At 47.9% G+C, this 19,692-nt stretch overlaps 2 protein-coding genes across 2 annotated transcripts; one reads left to right on the plus strand and one right to left on the minus strand.

Annotated features, from left to right (window-relative positions):
* Positions 1-2,643: 2,643 nt before the first annotated feature.
* Positions 2,644-3,624, plus strand: LOC123048448 (probable 3-hydroxyisobutyrate dehydrogenase-like 3, mitochondrial). Its single transcript, XM_044471549.1, has one exon. It carries the CDS (start codon positions 2,644-2,646, stop codon positions 3,604-3,606), a length of 963 nt encoding a protein of 320 aa, XP_044327484.1. The 3' UTR covers positions 3,607-3,624.
* Positions 3,625-3,771: 147 nt separating this feature from the next.
* On the minus strand, positions 3,772-5,388 carry LOC123048447 (uncharacterized protein At4g15970-like). The gene is made up of 2 exons (XM_044471548.1): positions 5,029-5,388; positions 3,772-4,926 (listed from the first exon to the last, which is right to left on the minus strand). Exons 1-2 carry the CDS (start codon positions 5,215-5,217, stop codon positions 4,066-4,068), a joined length of 1,050 nt encoding a protein of 349 aa, XP_044327483.1. The 5' UTR covers positions 5,218-5,388; the 3' UTR covers positions 3,772-4,065.
* Between the last annotated feature and the right edge of the window lie 14,304 nt (positions 5,389-19,692).

Raw genomic sequence — 19,692 nt, forward strand, 5'->3', positions numbered from 1 at the left:
ATCTCATGGTCTAAGGAAATGATACTTGACATTAGAAAAGCTCTTAGCAAACGAACTACACGATCTTGTGCTAGGCTTAGGATTGGGTCTTGTCCATCACATCATTCTCCTAATGATGTGATCCCGTTATCAACGACATCCAATGTCCATGGTCAGGAAACCGTAACCATCTATTGATCAACGAGCTAGTCAACTAGAGGCTTACTAGGGACATGGTGTTGTCTATGTATCCACACATGTATCTGAGTTTCCTATCAATACAATTCTAGCATGGATAATAAACGATTATCATGAACAAGGAAATATAATAATAACCAATTTATTATTGCCTCTAGGGCATATTTCCAACAGAAATGTGATGGATGCATGCATGGGAGGTCCCGTACATGGTAGAAAATCCTCTCTCGTCAATCGCCCCAACTCTCCGGGTGGGCTTGTATTCATGACCTCCAGAGCTCGGGCATCGCCCTACGAGCTCGTTACCTTTTTTGGCTCCAAAAGAAGGATCTGCCTTGTGCGTGCGACCCTGAGATCCGATACAGGCCATTTTCCGTGCTGCCACTTCATTTTGACTCCCTCGCAAATTGGCAGTCGAAAGTTTGTCTTTTTTAGGGGTAGTCGAAAGTTTGACAGGCACAATGAATACCATTTCATTTTGGCTCCCGCTTAAATTGGACAACACATCTATAGGGTGGACCGTGGGACCAGCTCCTATTTCGCGCGTGCTTTTGCGCTAGCCCATATGAGGGGCGAGGCACCCCTATATATTTTGTTATTTTATGTTTTCTTTTTCTTTTGTAAAATTGTTCGGGATTTAAGATTTTAAAAAATGGATTTTAGAAAAAGTTCACAAGGAAACATTCTTCCGAATTCAAAAAATGTTCTCGTGTTAAAAAAAGTTCTCAAATTCAAAAAAGTTATTGGAATTCAAAAAATGTCCCTGAATTGAAAAAGTATTCATGATTTTGAAAAATGTTCAAAAATTCAAAACAATGTTCATGATTAAAACAAAACATTCATGCAATAAAAAATGTTCAAAAAATCAAAAAATGTTCCTGAATTACAAAAAAATCATCAATAATTTTTTTTACTGATTCAAACTTCATGCACTGTAAAAAAAATGTCCGAACAATTTTTTTCAGGAATTAAGAAATTGTTTGCAAAAACAATTTGTCGCATCCAAAAATGCTTCATTGGTTCCAAAAAATGTTCACGGGTTTCAAAAAAAATGTTCACAATTTTAAAAAGGTCCACTTATAAGAAAAATGTTAAAATTAAAAAAAAATGTTCACGGATTTGTACAAAACATTCAGGATTACATGAAAAATAAATTTGGTATACACAACATGAAAGCAAACCCTAAACTAGTAATGGGTATGTGGAAGGGGTAGTGGAGAATGTGCATGTAGCTCAAATCGGGCTGGCCGCTCCAGTAGCACGCCAAACATCGACGGGATCGCTAGTGATGAGTGCGGACCGGGCGGCAGGAGTGGCGGGCAGGAGCGGCTCCTGGGTGTATGGCATCCGACAATGTCAGGCGGCAAGGCAACGAGATCGGGAGTGTAGAATCAGAGGTGAGGGTCGGGAAGCAGTGGCATTGTGGGGCAGCCCGTTGTTTGTAGGGCTAGAGGATGGGATGGGGCGAGTAGGCAGTCTTTTTTTTGGCCATCTCCTCTTAATGTCAAATATGTGTATAGGCTGATCCAAATTTTAGGGTGAGCTAGAACAATGCTATGTGACGAGTGGGTCGCTCGCTGGTTAGGGACCACACGCGCACCCCCCCAGCTCCTCACATGTGCATTTTCGGACTGGCCCAACTAGCTTTTTCTCGGTTTTGGAAGGTTCCGTTTTTTCTCGCCATGTTCCGTCGCGTATCATAATGTTACATTGTGTGCCAATGTATATCAAACTGATCCTTCATAATCTAAAAGACCATAAATATCAATAGATTTTATTGCAACAAAACGTTAAACTTTTGTAGTGTTTAACAAAACATTTCATAGTTTTGTGTACTTCTATAGTGTTCCAGAATTTGAATTTTAAAACTTGTTGAAATATATTCAAAAGTGCTCTCGTCGTCATCAACACAAATATGAAGACGGATCATAAATTATACTTTCGGTTCAAAAGATAAATAGATTTAAACTTGGAAACAAAATAAAAAGGCATGGGATGGTGGAACAGTATGCTTGCATGTGGTGGTGAGAGAAAGATCTAACCAAGTACCGATCTCCAAGGTAAACCAACGGCGCATGCATGCACATACATACGGTGCCCAGTGGGGCCTACCGTGCATGGAAGAATAGCTTTTCTCCGGCGACAGACAATATCATTCCTCAGTTGCCATATCGTCCAAACTAGTAGTATGATGATCATACTTCCTGTTGACACATTGCGAGTTGACGATCGACGTTGCAGTTAGTGTAAGTTAGTCTTGTGCTTTTTGGAACGAGTGAGTTGTTTATCCCAGATTTGGAACGCGCGAATCATGGGATGTTTTTCTCTCTCTCGCTCTCATGATCTGCCCTTCTGCAGGTGCAGGTGTAACAACTAACAAACAAACCACAACTTTGGGTCGTTGGGAGCTTAGACTGTTGAGCTTGAGCGTGTCGAGCCCGTGAGGTCAAGATCATGGGCATGGTCATGGAGGAGGGGAAGAAGGTAGAACCGTTGGGGTTTGGTTACCCGGCGCTGGTGCGGCCCGGGAGAACGCGGGTGGGATGGGTCGGCATTGGCGTCATGGGCGGCGCCATGGCCACGCGCCTCCTCGCTGCTGGGTTCACGGTGACTGCGTACGCTCGCACGTCGGTCAAGGCGGATGCCCTGGTCGCCGCAGGCGCGAGTGTCGCTGACTCGCCCGCTTCCGTGGCTGCGGCCTCCGACGTGGTGTTCACCATGGTGAGCGACCCCGGAGACGTCCGCGCGGTGGTGCTGGACCGCGCGTCCGGCGCCCTGGCGGGTCTCCGCCCCGGCGGCGTCCTCGTGGACTGCACGAGCTCCTCCCCTTCCCTCGCGCGGGAGATCGCCGCGGCCGCGCGCTCCACCGGCTGTCACGCTGTCGATGCCCCCGTCTCCGGTGGCGACGCCGGTGCCCGCGACGGCACGCTGGCCATCCTCGCCGGGGGCGACGAGGCCGTGGTGGCCTGGCTCGCCCCGCTCTTCGCGCACCTCGGCACGCCGACCCACATGGGCCCGCCAGGCAGCGGGCAGAGCAGCAAGATCGCCAACCAGATGGCGGTGGCCGGGGCGGTGGTGGGCCTCAGCGAGTCCCTGGCCTTCGCGGACGCCGCCGGGCTCGACGCGCGGCTGTTCCTCGACGCGGTGTCCAAGGGCGCGGCGGGGTCGCGCGTCATGGACATCTTCGGCACGCGCGCGGTGAACCGCGACTTCGCGTCGGGCCCCGGCTCCGCGCGCTACATCATCAAGGACCTTGGCATGGCACTGGAGATCGGGGATGGCCAGGAGGAGGAGGATGAGGCCACCGCGCTGCCCGGGGCGGCGCTGTTCCGGCAGATGTTCTCGGCGATGGTGGCGAACGGCGACGGTGACTTGTGCGTGCGGGGATTGATCACCGTCATCGAGTGCCTCAGCGGCATTCACAAGTAATGCAAGACATGTGTTCGTCGCAACGACACACGGACATACGGAGATCTTTCTGGGCTGTATTCGATCTGCCACTGTCGCAACAATGCCAACAATCCATGCATGGATTCACTCCGATTTATGTCATTTTCGCATGCCTCTTGATGCTTGCTGATGTATCAACTCTGATTCAGTTCTCTGTGGTGGTGAAGTGTGGTACTCCCATGAATTAGCATCCAAATCCAAATCATTTTCTCTCGATTTGTAAGTAAAATTCTTGGTAGGCTTCATCAATGACTCCAAAGTTGAAGCGTTAAATGCTCAAGCTTCCCTTCTACTCCATGCTTCTTTGACAAGCACGAAAGGAGGGATGTACGTGTGGAAGCTCTTCGAAGGGCAAGGACTCTTGAGAACATGAAAATTGAATCGGGGACGATAAAAGGGAGGTGAGGCCGGAGACAATGAGACAAGGGGGAGAGAATGTCAGTAAGTGAGCGCGGTGCTGTTGGTGCCGAGCAGCTCCTCCTGGGCCTTGAACCGCTTCCACTCGTCGAGCACGCCGGTGAGATACTCCAGCTTGTACTGCAGCCCGATGATGCAGTTGGCGTGGAACGTGCACAGCTTGCGGAAGTCCATGCGGGGCTCGCACCGCCCGCTGAGGTACTGGGTGTCGATGAACTGCACCGTCACGCCGTGCCGCGCCGCCAGCTCGTGCTTCACCTGGTCGAACACGAACTGGTCGTGCTCCCCCGGGTGCCGCGTCCGCGCCGCGTACCAGTCCGCGAAGAAGGCCTGCGTCCGCGCCCGCGGCTTGGCGTGGAGGAACCCGCCGTTGGCCGTCTTGTTGAGGTCGTAGGGGTTGTCGCCGTAGAACCAGTCGCAGTTGAGCGCGATGTCGGCGCCCACCGGGATGCGCAGCAGCGGGTTCCGGAACCACACGATGTCCACGTCCGTGAACACGAAGCCGAAGCCCAGCGCCAGCACCCGCGCCTGGAACTTGTTCCGCGCCCACATCATGTCCAGGTAGTCCGGGGTGTTGTACGACTTCTCCGCCGCGAAGTCCACCATCGACGCCAGGCGGTAGCAGAGCGGGTGCACGCGCTGACACCCCTCGAACGCCTTGCCGTCCACCGCCACGATCACCAGGTGCTTCAGCAGCGGCTCCGTCCTCACGCCGATGCGGAAGCTCTCCAGGAACACGTCCAGCAGCGACCCCGGCGCCGTCCACGCCTCGTTCGTGAAGGTCATTATGATGGTGTTGTCGTCCATGGCCGCGCTCCGCAGCAGCTCCGCGAGCTTCTCGTCGTCGTCCTCTTCCGGTTTCCGTGCAGCATTGTTCACCCCCTGCAGCTCGTGCGGGTTCAGAGCTCAGGCGTGCATGCAGATTAATTTTGGGGGAACCAAACCATTAATGAGAAAGAAGAAGCAAAAGGAACATAATCTTACCGTATCGAGCTTCTTCGGAGCAGCTTGGTCCAATGACGCCAGCTTGTGATCTGCCGGCGGCGTGCGCCCGCACGGGCACGGTGAAGGAGAAGGAGAAGGAGAAGGAGAAGGCGGCAGCAATAGCGCCACAAAGGCCGCCGTGATCGCCGCTCCCAGAAAGAAGCCCAGGATATGTCTCAGCGCGTACATGACGAACTGGGGGATCCTCGATCCACAGCGAGTGGAGAGCACACACTGTGCCGCCGGCCGGCGAACTGGACTTGTGTTATATACTATAGACGACGGTGAACTGGACCTAGGATGCGCGCATCATACATATAGAAGCCATGCATGTGCCAGCCATTTCACATGATCTTCTTCTCTTCTGCCGGCCGGGAGACAAGAAAGAAAAGAAGATCAAGACGCACGCTGTGGCATATCATTACCGTTGATAAGGTTTGACATTGTGCCATTAACTAGCCAACCATCCTGCATGCATGGGTGTAGTCTCTTCCCTGTGATGAATGCAACTGATCGATTAAACAGCAATTTTTACTTACAACACAAAGTACAAACAGGAATCATTAACTCACCGTCAAGTGCTGATCGAGATTCGAGATTGCTGCAAGATGCACGCGCGATCCCTGGCATGTTACGTCGTGGCGTATGGTCAACCAAATCATGCTTTTTTTTTGCGGGGAACCAAATCATGCTATGACATAGATATTGAATTTCTAGTACTACGAGTAGTACTATATTAAGAATAAAATTTGGACTCGAGTATTCAGGGAACGTCAGATTTTTAAGCATGACAAATTAAATATTTTTCATTACAAATTATGGTGGTCAAGGATGACAAGTTTAATTGGCAAGCATGACAAATCCATCTTAGTTCATTTTTTTTCTTCGGAAAATTACCGTGCTTGCAAACTATCGCACCAATATAAATTACCATGAATAACATTTGATATGGCATGCCTAAAATTTTGGTGTCAGATATTAGCATTTTCGTACAATTTCTAGCAATGCAAGTATTCACTTCATTAATTGGGGATCATGCATCTAACAGACAGTTCAAATAGCAAAGTATCCGCAAACCAATCTAAGGTTGGATGGGTAGGAGAATAGTGGTATCCCCAGCCCATCATGGTTTAAGTCCTCGTGCTCGCATTATCCTGGATTTATTTTAAAATTTTCGGTGATGTGCGTTCAGTGGGAGGAGATATTTCGGTCGACAACGAGGCGCCTATGGTGACTTCGTCAATCTCAAGCTGATATGCTGGCTCAGTCTCTAGAGGTGCTCATAGGGATACGGTATGCATGTGTGTTCATAGGGATAAGTGTACGCATATATATGTATATATAAGTGTTTGCGTATGTGTTGTTAAAAAAAAGTAAATTAACCTCAGTACCGACAACCAACATTGGGCTCCTGCTGATCCCATCCCTCCTGATTAATTAACTCGATCTTGGAAGATAAGTTTGCTTCCTTCTTGAATCTTGGTTAGCGTTGGGAAGACAAATTCAACAAAGTAGCAGCGCGTGCACCATGCAGGCTGCGAAGCACGTGACTTAGGCTAGTACGGCCTCACCAACTGACATTCTCTCTTCAATCTCCATTGTTACTCTCAATTTAATCTGGGCGAGAACTTTGGTTGTTGAAAAGATAACCTGCATCAGTTTTTTAATTATTGAGCAAAAGAGGGGCCGCCCTCTTCGATTTCATCTAAGAAACCACCACGTCTTAGGAACTCCAAACCACAGGACCAAACTGAAAGTACTACAGACACATATCTAGATAACCCTATTACAGACCAAAGAAGCCTAGAGCCAAATGCAGTTTTAACATCTTCCAGGATCACACAAGATCCAACATCAAGGAAACGGGAGTCCAAAGCAACAGACAAAAGAAGTCTAGAGCCAAAGCGTTATGCGGTCTTTTCAGTTTTGTCAGGTCGGTGTGTACATGACTTATATTATGATTTTTATATGATATAAATATAAGACACGTATTGTCATGAAAAAAGTTCGTGTACAACAACCTCCATCTTTGCCTTGCAATTATTTTTTGGGAGAGTGAAAAAACTTCGTATTTGCACCCCCTTTGCGCAGGTACAACAACCTCCGTCTTTGCGTGCAATTGATCTTTCTGGAGAGCTCAAGACTAGGAGCTTATACGTTTTATATAGAAATTAGAAGCTTGCATAGTTGGAATTCTTCCCGTTCCTGAAAACAAATGTATCTTCTTGCAGTAGAGTTGCATAGGTATTCAAGATGGCAGTCGAGTTTCCATCGTGGTGGAGAGTTAGACTTTGGCACGTATGTACGTGAACAGAATCAGCGTCGGTTTCCACCGGCGTCGTGCATACGTGTCCGGTATGAATTGCTATAGCACTATGCTCGTGTATAAGTAGACGACTTGTCCGTCCATATGCTGATCCACTTGTACGTATGGCAGGAGAAAATCGCTCCGTCCTAGTATCCGCGTCCTGATGAGCTCCTGCATCCTGATCGATCGATGGATACTCTCGTCGACACCGTGGGACTGGGAGCGCCCCTGGACGTGCAAGCCGGCGGACCCGATCTCGTCGTCGAGACCAACGTCGACGTGCCAGATAGCTTCAAAGGCAGGAGACCTGATCCCGTTGACACCAACGTCGACGTGCCAGATAGCTCCAAACGCAGGAGACTTGATCCCGTCGACACGGGCGCAGGCGACAGCGGCGAACTGATGTTGTTGCTCCGGGACTTCCCTGCCACCGGCAATGAAGGTGTCTTCCCTCTCAAGGTGTTGTGCGACATCCTACTGCGCCTCCCAGCAAGGCCGATCTGCCGATTCCGCTGCGTCTCCGCCTCGTGGCGTTCCCTCATCGACCACCCAGGCTTCCTTGACGTATATTTTTCATACTCTGTGAGAAGACGGCGTAGCCTTATTTAGTAAAGGAGTGCCTACAACTCTTCATCCAACTAAGATATAGTTGTCTTCTTTTTTTTAGGTTTAAGATAGTAGTTAACTCATTCATGTGTCATGTTATAAAACGTGTGGCTACCACGTCCAAACTTATTTTGTTTTTCTACGGGCTGTTGGACTACTTGTTGGTTGTTCTTGTCCCTTCTATTCAGCGGGCTTTGTTAAAAAAATATTTAGGCTTTCCGTCTCATAATAGCTTGAAAAACGTTCTTATATTATTATGGGACAGAGGGAGTAAGAGAGAACATTTTAGGCTCGAATTTGACATTGTCATATGTTTTTTGTTTTTGTGAACGAAATGGAAAGGGACCTTCACGCAAGCTCCTCCCCGCGGCTGCATGATTATCCACGCCTTGCGGCTAGCGCAGGTTCAGAGCTCAGAGCGTGCATGCAAAATAATTAAGGGGAACCCAAACCAATGAGAAAGAAGAAACGAGATCATACATCATACATTCTTAAGGCCGGTCATAGTGGGGAGTAACTTAGACTAGTAACATGCATATGTTACTAGTCTATATTACTACCTCTATAGTGCATAGTATCATACCTATGTTAGTATAATAGGTGGTCTCATTTATTGTCATGCATGACACATAGTAGCATAACATTTTATTATGTTACGGTATCTACCTATGTTACTATAACCATCTCTCTTCTTTAATTGCCTGCCACATAAGTATATTTGCGAGTCCCAAGTGCATGATACTACTTATGTTACCCCCACTATGGCCAGCCTAAGAAGTTGCTCCCCACTTCTAGCAATTCTCTCAACATGCACACTGTCCACATCAGCATGATGCCACGTCAGCATTCCATTTGCAAACACCAAATCTCCAACCAATCGGCTGATTCAATTTCCTACACGTGGGATGTACACAGCCACGTTTTGATTTGGTGCACTGGGATGCCGAGCGGCCGAGGCAGACATGGGCTGTAACTTCCTTCTTCACATGTTAATTAATCATAGCCCATGTCTGCCGTCCCGAGAGGCCAGCCATCGTGCCGCTGTTCAGCTTCTTTCTAGCATCAGTTCCTTCGTCTCCTTAATTAATTATCCTCCTTGCTTTTCGTGACCTTGATTAATTATCCTCCCTGCTCTTCGTTTCCGTGATGCAAAAGGAACCGATATAGGGCGCGGCGGCTGGTATCCCAGTGCTCATCCTCTCCGATTAGTTTCCCTGCACTTCACCTCCCTGCACGCTTTTATCAATACGACAATCTTCTCCCTTCAAGTTCTGCCATAACAAGGCTGATCCCATCTTCCGTAGAAGTAGATTTTTAGATCAATCCATCCATCTACTCTTTCTTGATTTCTCCTGATCCATGATTACAATGTTTCTTGATTATTTTTTCCCGCAGTGCTGCAACTTGCACCTGATCTGCCATCGCTCCTACAGAGCCCGCGGGGTCGACAATGTGGAGCGCATCCACTCGGACTTCGGCCGCAGCCATGCCGTCGTCAAGATGCTCTGGTCCGTCCAGTTCACGTGTCGCAACAGAGAGTACCGCCGCACGGTGTTCCTGCATGATACGGCATGGAGGACCACTTGCACCCCTTGCTGGTATCCTGGTACAAGGCCTTCTTGTGCCACGGGCCGCTGCTGCGGCAACATCTTCTTCCCCAGCGTCGACGACTCGAACATCACCAGACAGAGCGTCATGGGTGGCATCTCCATCCCCTCCGCTACGGCAAGGATCTGGCCGAGGATATTGACGAGCAGGCATTCCTCAGGGCCAACAATGGTGAGCTGTTCCATCTCTACTGCGCGGGGATAGAGCTCGTCGTTATGACATCCGGCTGGTACGTGGTAGATGCCGAGGCGGAGGCAAAGACGATCTCATCATTGTTGCCAATAAGGACATGGTACCTGCTCCAACTTTCTCCTACTTACCGTCGTGGGGTCACTAAGCAATTAGTAATAGGAAACGCTCTCTTCAGAAACACATGGCACACAGTGATTTTTCAAAGTTATCCCATGAAGGCCTATGTATGCACCAACCAAGTTAAAGTTTTCATATTGTTTTAATCTCTCGAAGCACTGCAATCGAAATTGAATTGATCATAGTAGAAGATTATTTGGTGCAGATTTTCAACTATTGTTGCAGCTCAATTGTCGTAAACAATTTTCTATATGGTCTCGCTAGAAATCCAATAAGAAAATTTTGCTCTTCCACTTTTCATAGAATCTACACATATGGATTGAATTGATTCCTCTTTTTGCATGTCTCGCGCTCTTGGCGTAATTGTCATTGCAACGGGGTATATCATTTTTGGCAGATCTCAGTTCAAATCCATGTGCCGACGCAACCTTTGGTAAAATATAATAAGAGGTAGTAATTAAATATTCTCAATGTATCTATGATTTTTTAAGACATAATATAATAGACTGAGCATTTAGTTTACCTGTACTCGAATTCCCTTTAGTTTATTTGTATAGGTGATGAGCTTCTTATTTTATCACTACCTTCCTCTGATTTTCTCTCTGTATATTATCATGTAAAATATTTCTATTTATGTCAGACTTTCAAACTATTATATTTTCTGTTATCCCTATTGTTTTATTATTTGTCTGCATATTTTCTTTGCAATTTGCATTTTTGGTGATAATCTATATCTCTTATATAGTGTGATGAATGATATATATTATTAATCCAACTATTGATGTTTATACAACCAAATCTCATTGAAATATATTGCAACGGGTCCCGCCGCAACGCGCGGGGCATCATCTAGTTAAAGGAATGTAAATGTACCATGTCGAGCCTCGTCATCAGAGCTACTTGGTCCGACGCCAGCTTCTGGTGTGCCGCCGCACGGCCACGGAGAAGGAGAAGGCAGCAGCAGTAGCACAACAAAGGCCGCCTTGATCGCCGCTCCAAGAAAGAAGCCCAAGAAATTTCATGTCTCAGCGCGTACATGACGAACTGGGATCCTCGACCGACAGCGAGTGGAGTATGTTCGAGTGCAGAGCACACACTGTGCAACCGGCGAACTGAACTTGTGTTATATAGACGACGGTGAACTGGACCTTGGACGCGCGCAACATCGAGAAGCCATTTACTGATAGGTTCCAGGATTTCATATGATCTTCTTCTGTCAGAAGAGAAGAATAAAAAGAAGATCCAGAGACGTTATGGCATATCTTACCGTTGATGAGGTTTGACATTTTGGCATGTGTGTAGTCTTCCACGTGATGCATGCCATCTCCCTGTGGACCCTGTCACATGGGAGAGCCTGTGCTTTTTTTTTTCTTTTTTTTTTGTGAATGCCTGTGCTTGGAGCAAACCGAAGAATTCTTTTGTGGTCAAGGAATCGCTGATCGAGATTCGCTATCTGCCACGTTACTGGGTGGCGTAAGGTCGAGAGCAATAAATACTATGATGTTTGCATCGGTGTCATATATTGCATGAATTTATGTCCAATAGTCTATCGTCGTTGGAGGTGACGGCGACGGCATCCAGCTCCAGGACGTGGCCACAGCTGGTGACAACGACGACCTCCTGCCCCTGGAGTTGCCGCCGGCAGGAGGTGGAATCCTCGCCGTCATTGCCATAGACGACAACGACTTGCCCAACAACACCCAGCCAATCATTGACTATGACAAACTGCGGACTCTCGTCGCCGCCTCCAAATACGGGGAACCTGATCCCGTCGACACGGCCACAGGCGACGGCGGGGAACTGACGTGGCCGCCACCTCCAACGACGGCGTCTTCCCTCTGGAGGTGCTGTGCGACATCCTGCTGCGCGTCCCAGCCAAGACGGTCTGCCGCTTCCGCTGCGTTTCCACCTCGTGGAGTTCCCTCCTTCGCCACCCAGGGTTCATCACCGCCCACAGGGCCCGGCACCACCAAACGCTCATTGCCGCTACCGTGCGCCTGGACCGCAGCAGCAACGACATGGCGATGGGCGTCAACCTCCTGGACATGTCCGGCAACGTGGTCAAGATGATACGAACCAGCGCCGCCGTGACCCAGTGCTCCCTGTACGGTATGTGCGCGCACGGCGAGCTCGGCAGCCTCGTCGGAAGAACGGATCGGCGTCTGCGCGTGCTCGACGTGGCCACTGGAGCCGTGGCCGCCTTCCCACCGCGGCCCCGCGGGGCCCCGGCGTGCACGCTCGGGAGGGTGCCCTCCACGGGAGAGTACAAGGTCCTGGCCATCGTCCCGGACACGTACGTCCAGGTCAGCATGGTGCTCACCCTCGGAAGCAACGGCGGCGGCTGGTGGAGGGATAGGGGAAGCCCGCCGGTCATCGTGGGTAGACGGCACATCGACATGGCCATCGTCAAGGGGGTGGCCTACTTCTTCGTCGAGATGGAGGACGACCTTGAACCAGAAGATCCTCACTTGATCGTGGGGTTCGACCTCGAGACCGAAAAATGGCTGCCGGTTCAATTGGTCGCGCCGCCGGCACGCGAGGACCACGGCCACGCACCTGCGCACCACCACGTCGACATGAGCCTGGCAGAGGTCAACGGCTTCCTGGTCGCGGCTCACCCCGACAGAGACATCTCTGCCGTTAAGCTGTGGTTCATGATGAACGTCCATGCAGAGATAAGTCTATGGCTCCTACTGTACAAGATCCCCATGGCGGTTGGGCGCGAGTATAGCTTCGAGAAGCCACTGCGGGTGCTGGATGACGGGAAGATCGTCGTCTGGTCGTCGCTGCGGGGAACCCGTGATGGCGTGCCGCAGATATATGATCCGAGAACGAACACGCTGACACAGGGGGCGGTGACGGCGAACTGCTACACCGTCGGCCCCTACACGGGGTGCCTGCTGCGTGTTGGGAGTTCAAATCCTCGTAGATACAAGACGCTCGAATTGCTGGGTGCTGGGAGTTCACATGGCCACAGCAGGACGATCGAGTATGGCCGCCGCCGCCACACCCGCAGTAAGGAACTATTTGTCCAAAGCACTACAACTAGTGTGTATTAGCTTCAAAATCTATCTATCTATATCTATATCTATTAATAAAGAGGCTATTGCTTCTTAGCACCGCAATTTCATCCGTTTTCGTCAGTCGTCGTCCGTCCGCTTTTCCGTTCGTGTCTTCATAATTTTCGTACATCCGCTGAGGTTATTTTCCATCGGAATTTTCAGCGATTGCCTGGTTCGTGGCCCATCTTATCTTAGCCGGCCCAACACAAAAATAACTGCAAGTATGAAGTATCAAACTCACATCATCCCATTCAAGATGTAAGGCTGCGGCCAGTTGAGCTACAACAAGTTTGTGTTTAAAATACGTTTCTCCCTTTTAAGAAACGAGCACATATGCCCGTGCGTTGCAACGAGGAAGAAAATTGATGTGTAATTGATTAAGTAGTTTTAACTGACACACTCAATTGCCCTAAGGGCACTCGCCATTATATTTGAAGTTATAATCATATATATTAACCCTATATCTAGGTTGTTAACCCTATATCTAGGTTGTGAATGTTCAGTCAATAAACCTACAACATGGCCAAGTTAGACACTGTCCGATTGTCATTATATATTAAGTTATGGGTCTGTTTAGAACACATCTAGATGTCACATCTAAACTGATATCCATTCTGTTTGTGGTTTATTTTTTTGTCCTATTTTTTTTTCTTGTTGCTGCATTATATATTTATGGGAGCTTAGATGTGACATCCTTAAAAAAGATCTAGATGTGAATTAGACAAACTGTTAAGTTATACTCCCTCCTTCCCATACTCCCAGAGTCTCATAATATAGCACGTGTCTCATGTTCACACACAATCCCGCATACAAAGCATCCAAAGTATTAGGAGTTAATTTCTTCTTTTCGAGAAGTGCGGAGTTAAATCATTGAGGCTCATCTGTAACAAAACAATGGTGTGTTCCTGTCTCTAGGGATAATCCGGACCCACTCTTCACCCTCTATCGATTCCTGGAGCGGTCTATTGATTTTTCATACAACTTGCAAACATATATAAATTGATCTAATTTAGAGTAGAAAAATGCGAAGTGATTATTTAATTTGATAAGTAAACAAACCCTCTCATCTGGATTTAAAAGGGTTCGAAGGCCAAAACTCTACGACCAAGAGACAATCTCGCGTGAAGACTAAATGCATCTAACGGTAGCCAGTGACAGCGTGAAGAAGCAGTTTCCATGTAAATATTATATTTTGGCTACCACGTGGGTTAATTGGGCCCGCATACAATGCACCGGAGAGATTAAATCAATCATTTTTCTCAACCACCGAAAAATAACAGAAGTACTCATTGTACCTGACTTAATAATAATAATAATAATAATAATAATAATAATAATAATAATAATAATAATAATAATAATAATAATAATAATAATGGATGGATGGATGGATGGATGGATGGAGCTAATAGATAGAAGTATGAGCTAGCCCAATTTACTCCAACCTTTATGTTTGACGAAGAGGTCTCAATGTTGAGTCCTCGCAACGCAGATTTTTTCTGAAATCCTATTTGCCGCTTGTAAAAAATATTCGAGTCTTGAAATTTTGTTAACATATTTGAAATTGTTTGTTTTGCCAAAAGTATATACTTTTGTGAAAAATAAAATTACATTCGAAATTCAAAAAGGTTTAAATCTTTCGCTACCTTTAGTTTATATAAACTGAGCTGTTATTTTTGGACAAAAAATTGAAGAATTACAGTGGCTAGGGACATGTGGTTAACTTATGGGAGGTCATTTGTTTGATCCCAGTCGCGCATAGCTGTTTTTATATTCTGCCACTGCCGTTCGTTTCTTTATTAAATGTCGCAGACTCACGTGTTCGACTCCCTCCAATGCCGCAATATTTTTCCAGTTTTTGACCGGACGAAAATCAAACTCGGGCGAGAGGATTTCGGACGAACGACAAACGTTAGTCACATGACGGACAAAAAAACATATGGTCCCACCATAAACTAAAAAAGTGAAGAAACAATCCGTACTTTAATATTAGGTAGTCCCACCTCGATCCCTTACATCCAACAACACCAGTTAATATACGTGTAAATTTTGCACATACACAGAAGAAGCTAGCTGCTGGATGACTACCACCTAGGAGGTGAGCTAACGGATGTAGGCAGATTGCCATGGTGGAGTCCACGAGAAACACAATGTCCTAGGAAATCAAGTCCAAGACCCAGCCGATTAAGACGCGGCAGATGAGCGCTAAAGCTAAAGGGTAATTGGAACCATGTGAGTTGCTGCAGCAGCTCCAGATTGCAGATCGATCAGTCCACGAGAAAAACCTGTGCGTAACTTTCCATCGGGAGCAAAGAAAAAGGAAATTGAGGGAAGAGCCTCTAGAGGCACTTTGATACAACTAAGATGCATGTTACGTGCTGAAGATCGCCGTTTAGTCTGAAGATGCACAAGTTTTTTTTGGCGAGAAAATTTCCAATCTATTTATCACGCATGACATCTTCACAACCTGGGGGTGCACATGTGCGAATATACCATTGAAATATTCACTTAGTTAAAACTCTAAAAAATACTATATTTATGAATTTTATGGTTGTGATTCACTACAAAGAGCTAGAATCACCCGTTGTAAGTTTGTTGGCACATGTTTCTACAAATAGTGTGGAGGCAATTTATACATGGTTCATCTTTCATGTTGAGTAAGGATTTTTGACTCTCAACATGGAGCCAAAATTATGCACAAGTTTTTTTTGGCGAGAAAATTTTCAATCTATTTATCAACTGTTAAGGCAGTACAAATAACACTAGAGGTAAAAATTATGACAAGTTGACAACAAACCTTTAAGTAAGTTTACAAAATATACGCAAAAATACGCATGTGCATATGGATATATACTACTCCCTCCGTCCCATAATGTAAGACGTTTTTTGACACTACACTAGTGTTAAAAAACGTCTTACATTATGGGACGGAGGGAGTACATCTCTATACATTTCATTGATGAAATATGTTTTGAGGTGAGCTACAAAAAAATTGAAAAAAAAATGAACAGATCATGCTTGCTGCAACTATTACTCCTCTCGATTGGTTTGCTTGCTGCAATTATTATTCTAGGTTAGTTTGTTTGCTGTTATTACTTCATATTTATTAATATTGCTGCTTTCCCTGTTTTATTTTTAAATTCCAAGAATGAACAATTAATCTAAAGGATGAATTAACAATCAAAAGTTAGTTGTTCAGATAGATCAACTTACTTGAAATCATAACCCATACCATCATCAAATGATCCATGTTTTTTTAACACCAGCGACTGTCATCCAACGACATGGTCCTTGATCCGTCAGATTCATATGAACCATGACTTCTCCCGTTGCAACGCACGTGCATTTGTGCTAGTAGGTGTTTATGAGTAGGACTAGTAATGCTAGGCTACAGTTGTATTTTACAGACTTCATTATATGGGCTGACGTGGAGCAAATCTGTTGGAAATAGGTGGAGGGGCCACCTCTGTGAAATTTACGGGGGAGAGAGAGGGGTTGTTTTTGCTGTTTTGCTAACGCATATCTAGATGTGCTCTAAATATTGCACATCTGAGTCCTATGTCATTGATTTTACGTTGCAATTCATGTAAGCATTTTCTTTTGTCTTTTTTTCTTTTTCTTTCTAGTTTGATTGAGTCGTTTAGATGTGCAATAACTAGAGCATATCTAGATGTGTCTTAGTTTGATTGTTTTTACGTAAAAGTAGTTTGTAAGAATAGGATTTCTGATACTAGTAATATTCTAGTGTTGGAACTTGAAAAGAAAAATGTTTGGATTGCTTACGACATGTGTCATGTGACGATTGTTGGAACTTGGAACTAGTGTTTGTATCCGTGTCATATGTCATATTGCATGGATTTATGAAGGACAAGTGCACAGACGGAGTTGCATATAAGTATTCAATGATTGCAGGTTATAGTTACCTTATGTACGGTAGCTAGTCCAGAGTTAGAGTGAGCCACGTGAACAGAATCACCGCTAGCTAGGAGACCGGCCGGTTCATATTTTGTTATTGCACAAGTGCTACGTCCTTCTGCTGTACGTGTATACAAGTAGACGAGTCTCTTCTCCGTATGATCAAAAATTGTGCGCCTCGAAAAGCTTCTCGAGTCTTGTTTCCACGTACGAGCCACAAGTATCCCGGGGCCGATCAATCCATATGGACCCTCTCGTCGACGCCGTCGAACAGCCTCGACGTGCAAGCCGGCAGACCTGATAATCTCGTCCCGGTAGCCAAGGATGGCGACCTACTCTCCGATCCCGCCGCCGAGGCCAACGTCACCGTAGCGGCCTCCATCGCCGGCGGCCTGTACCTCGACATGCCAGATAGCTCTACCGGACCTCTCCACGACGTCGCCCGCTGATGACAACGAAGCCGACGACGACAGCCTCCTGTACCTCGAGGGGGTGCAGCTCCAGGAGGACGTTGACGGCATGGCGATGGGCGTCAACCTCCTCGACACCATCGGCAACGTGATCAAGAAGATAACGGGCCACACCGCCGCGGACCAGTGCTCCCTGCACGGGATGTGCGCGAACGGCGAGCTGGCCTGCCTCGTCGGAAGGATGGACCAGCGCCTCCGCGTGCTCGACATGGCCACCGGCGCGGCAGCCGCCTTCCCGACTGGCCACGCGGGGCCTTGACGTGCACGCTCGGGAGGGGGCCCTCCACAGGAGAGTACAAGGTCCTGACCATCGTCGTCCGCAAAAGGCGCAGTGTAGATGGGGTGATGTTTGGTACAACCAGGTGGCCATGGTGCTGACCCTGGGAAGCAATGGCGGTGGGCGGTGGAAGAAAAGAGGGAGCCCCGAGGTTATGGTGCGGAGGTGGCACGGCAACATGGCCGTCGTCAGGGGGGTCGCCTACTTCCCCAGGGAGTCTTGCCAGCACGGCCATGAGTCAGAAGAGCACGTGATCACAGGGTTCGACCTCGACACCGAAGCATGGCAGCCGTTGGACTGGCATGGCCCCCCCGGTGCGCGAGGCCGACGGCCACGCGGCCGTCGACCACACCGACAGGAGCCTGTCGGAGGTCAACGGCTTCCTGGTCGCGGCCCATCGCGACAAAGGCGCCTCCGTTGTAAGGCTATGGTTCTGGATGAACGTTGACGTGGAGAATTGTAAGTGGTTCGCGCTGTACAAGATCCCCATGGCGGGCCTCGAGGGAGTCAGCAGCTTCGAGAAGCCATTGCGGGTGCTGGACGATGGGAGGGTCGTCGTGTGGTCGTCGATGGATGGGTCCCGTGACGGCGCGCCGCAGATATATGACCCGAGCACGGAGACGTTCGCGCAAGGGGCGGTGACGGCCAACTGCTACGCCGTCGGTGCATACACCGGATGCTTGCTGCGCGTTGGGAGGAGCTCTGAGTTGCTGGATGCAGGGACTTCACATGGTCTGAGTAGAACAATCGAGTATGCCTATGGCAGGTGCCGGCATGCCGCCGTAAGAAGGCACTAGTAATCCAGAGCAGTGCAGCTAGCGTGTATTAATGATCTTCAAAATATAGGTGTTTCTTGGCCAGGTCGATTTTTCTATATGTATTAGTATAGTCAGAATAAAATTGAGCTATTATCAGAGTTGGTTGCAATAGAACACTGTTTTTCTAAGCATGTAGAAGTAGAACACCGTATTAGATGTTTCTTTTTATCTTTTTCATTGGTTTACCTATTTTTGCATATTCTTTTTTGGAGGATTTTGTTTATGTCTGTTAACAGCATCCCCGCGGCATGTGTGTCTCGGCCCATTGTTTCGATGATAAAGGTGCCTGGTATGCCAATATGGCGACTTCCCTGGTGAGCAACCGCACCCCCACGGTCGGACCCCCCCCCCCCCACGCTACCGCACCTTTTTTTTTCTATTGGACCAGTGGTCCAGTCCGGTTTTTAAAACTACAGTCAAAGGGGTAGTGAGTTCCTGCATTGCATTATAGAAGAAGACAATTGTATGGATAACTAGGTTAACCGAGCAAAAACCTAATACAAAGGGCACGACCGCGCGAAGCCCCCCCCCCCCCCCCCCCCCCCCCCCGCGCGACGAGCGAGGGAAATTGAAGACAGAAATGCATGACCAACATGCCCATGGGTGGCACAACAAGTAAACCAGATCTGGCATGATTCACCCACAAGGGGGCGGAAGAATCCCGACGGCTCCTGAAGGAGCACGGAGCACACAACCGCACCACCACATCGCATGCATCGTCGCCCATAGATCCTGCCAACTCTAGCGTTGGACGTCTTTGCCCGCAGATCTTCTCTTACACTAATGCCGCCGCCATTCACCCGGTCGATGGCATGAGGGGGGGGGGGGGGGGGGGATATCCGCTTTGACATTCTACCTCTGTCCAATAATCGTGGGGCTGACCTCCACTTGCAGTTCTCTTTTTCTCCATCCCGCACTGGCACAACACACCAATATACAATTGCAATCAATTGCACGCACATGAGAGTTAGAATCTCCAACACATCACCGGTCCAGACCCCGCCAACAAACAGACAGGCGCCCTCAGGCTCCATGTATTTATCCTCTAAATGGCAATGGCGTGCATGCACAAATTCATCAAGGAAGAGATGATAAGCAACGAATGGGGAGATGAGATACTACTACGTACCACTAGCTAGGGACGTGCTGGTGGGAGTTGGCGATAGGATAAGGCAGATCGAGGTGTGGCTGACGAACCTACCAGCCCGCATGGACGTGAACCACGTTGTAATGCATGCAAACGTCGATCACATATAGCTACGGTAAACTACTTCATCAGCCTATAAATACG

This window comes from Triticum aestivum, chromosome 2D (assembly GCF_018294505.1).
Source record: "Triticum aestivum cultivar Chinese Spring chromosome 2D, IWGSC CS RefSeq v2.1, whole genome shotgun sequence".
Taxonomy (NCBI): domain Eukaryota; kingdom Viridiplantae; phylum Streptophyta; class Magnoliopsida; order Poales; family Poaceae; genus Triticum; species Triticum aestivum.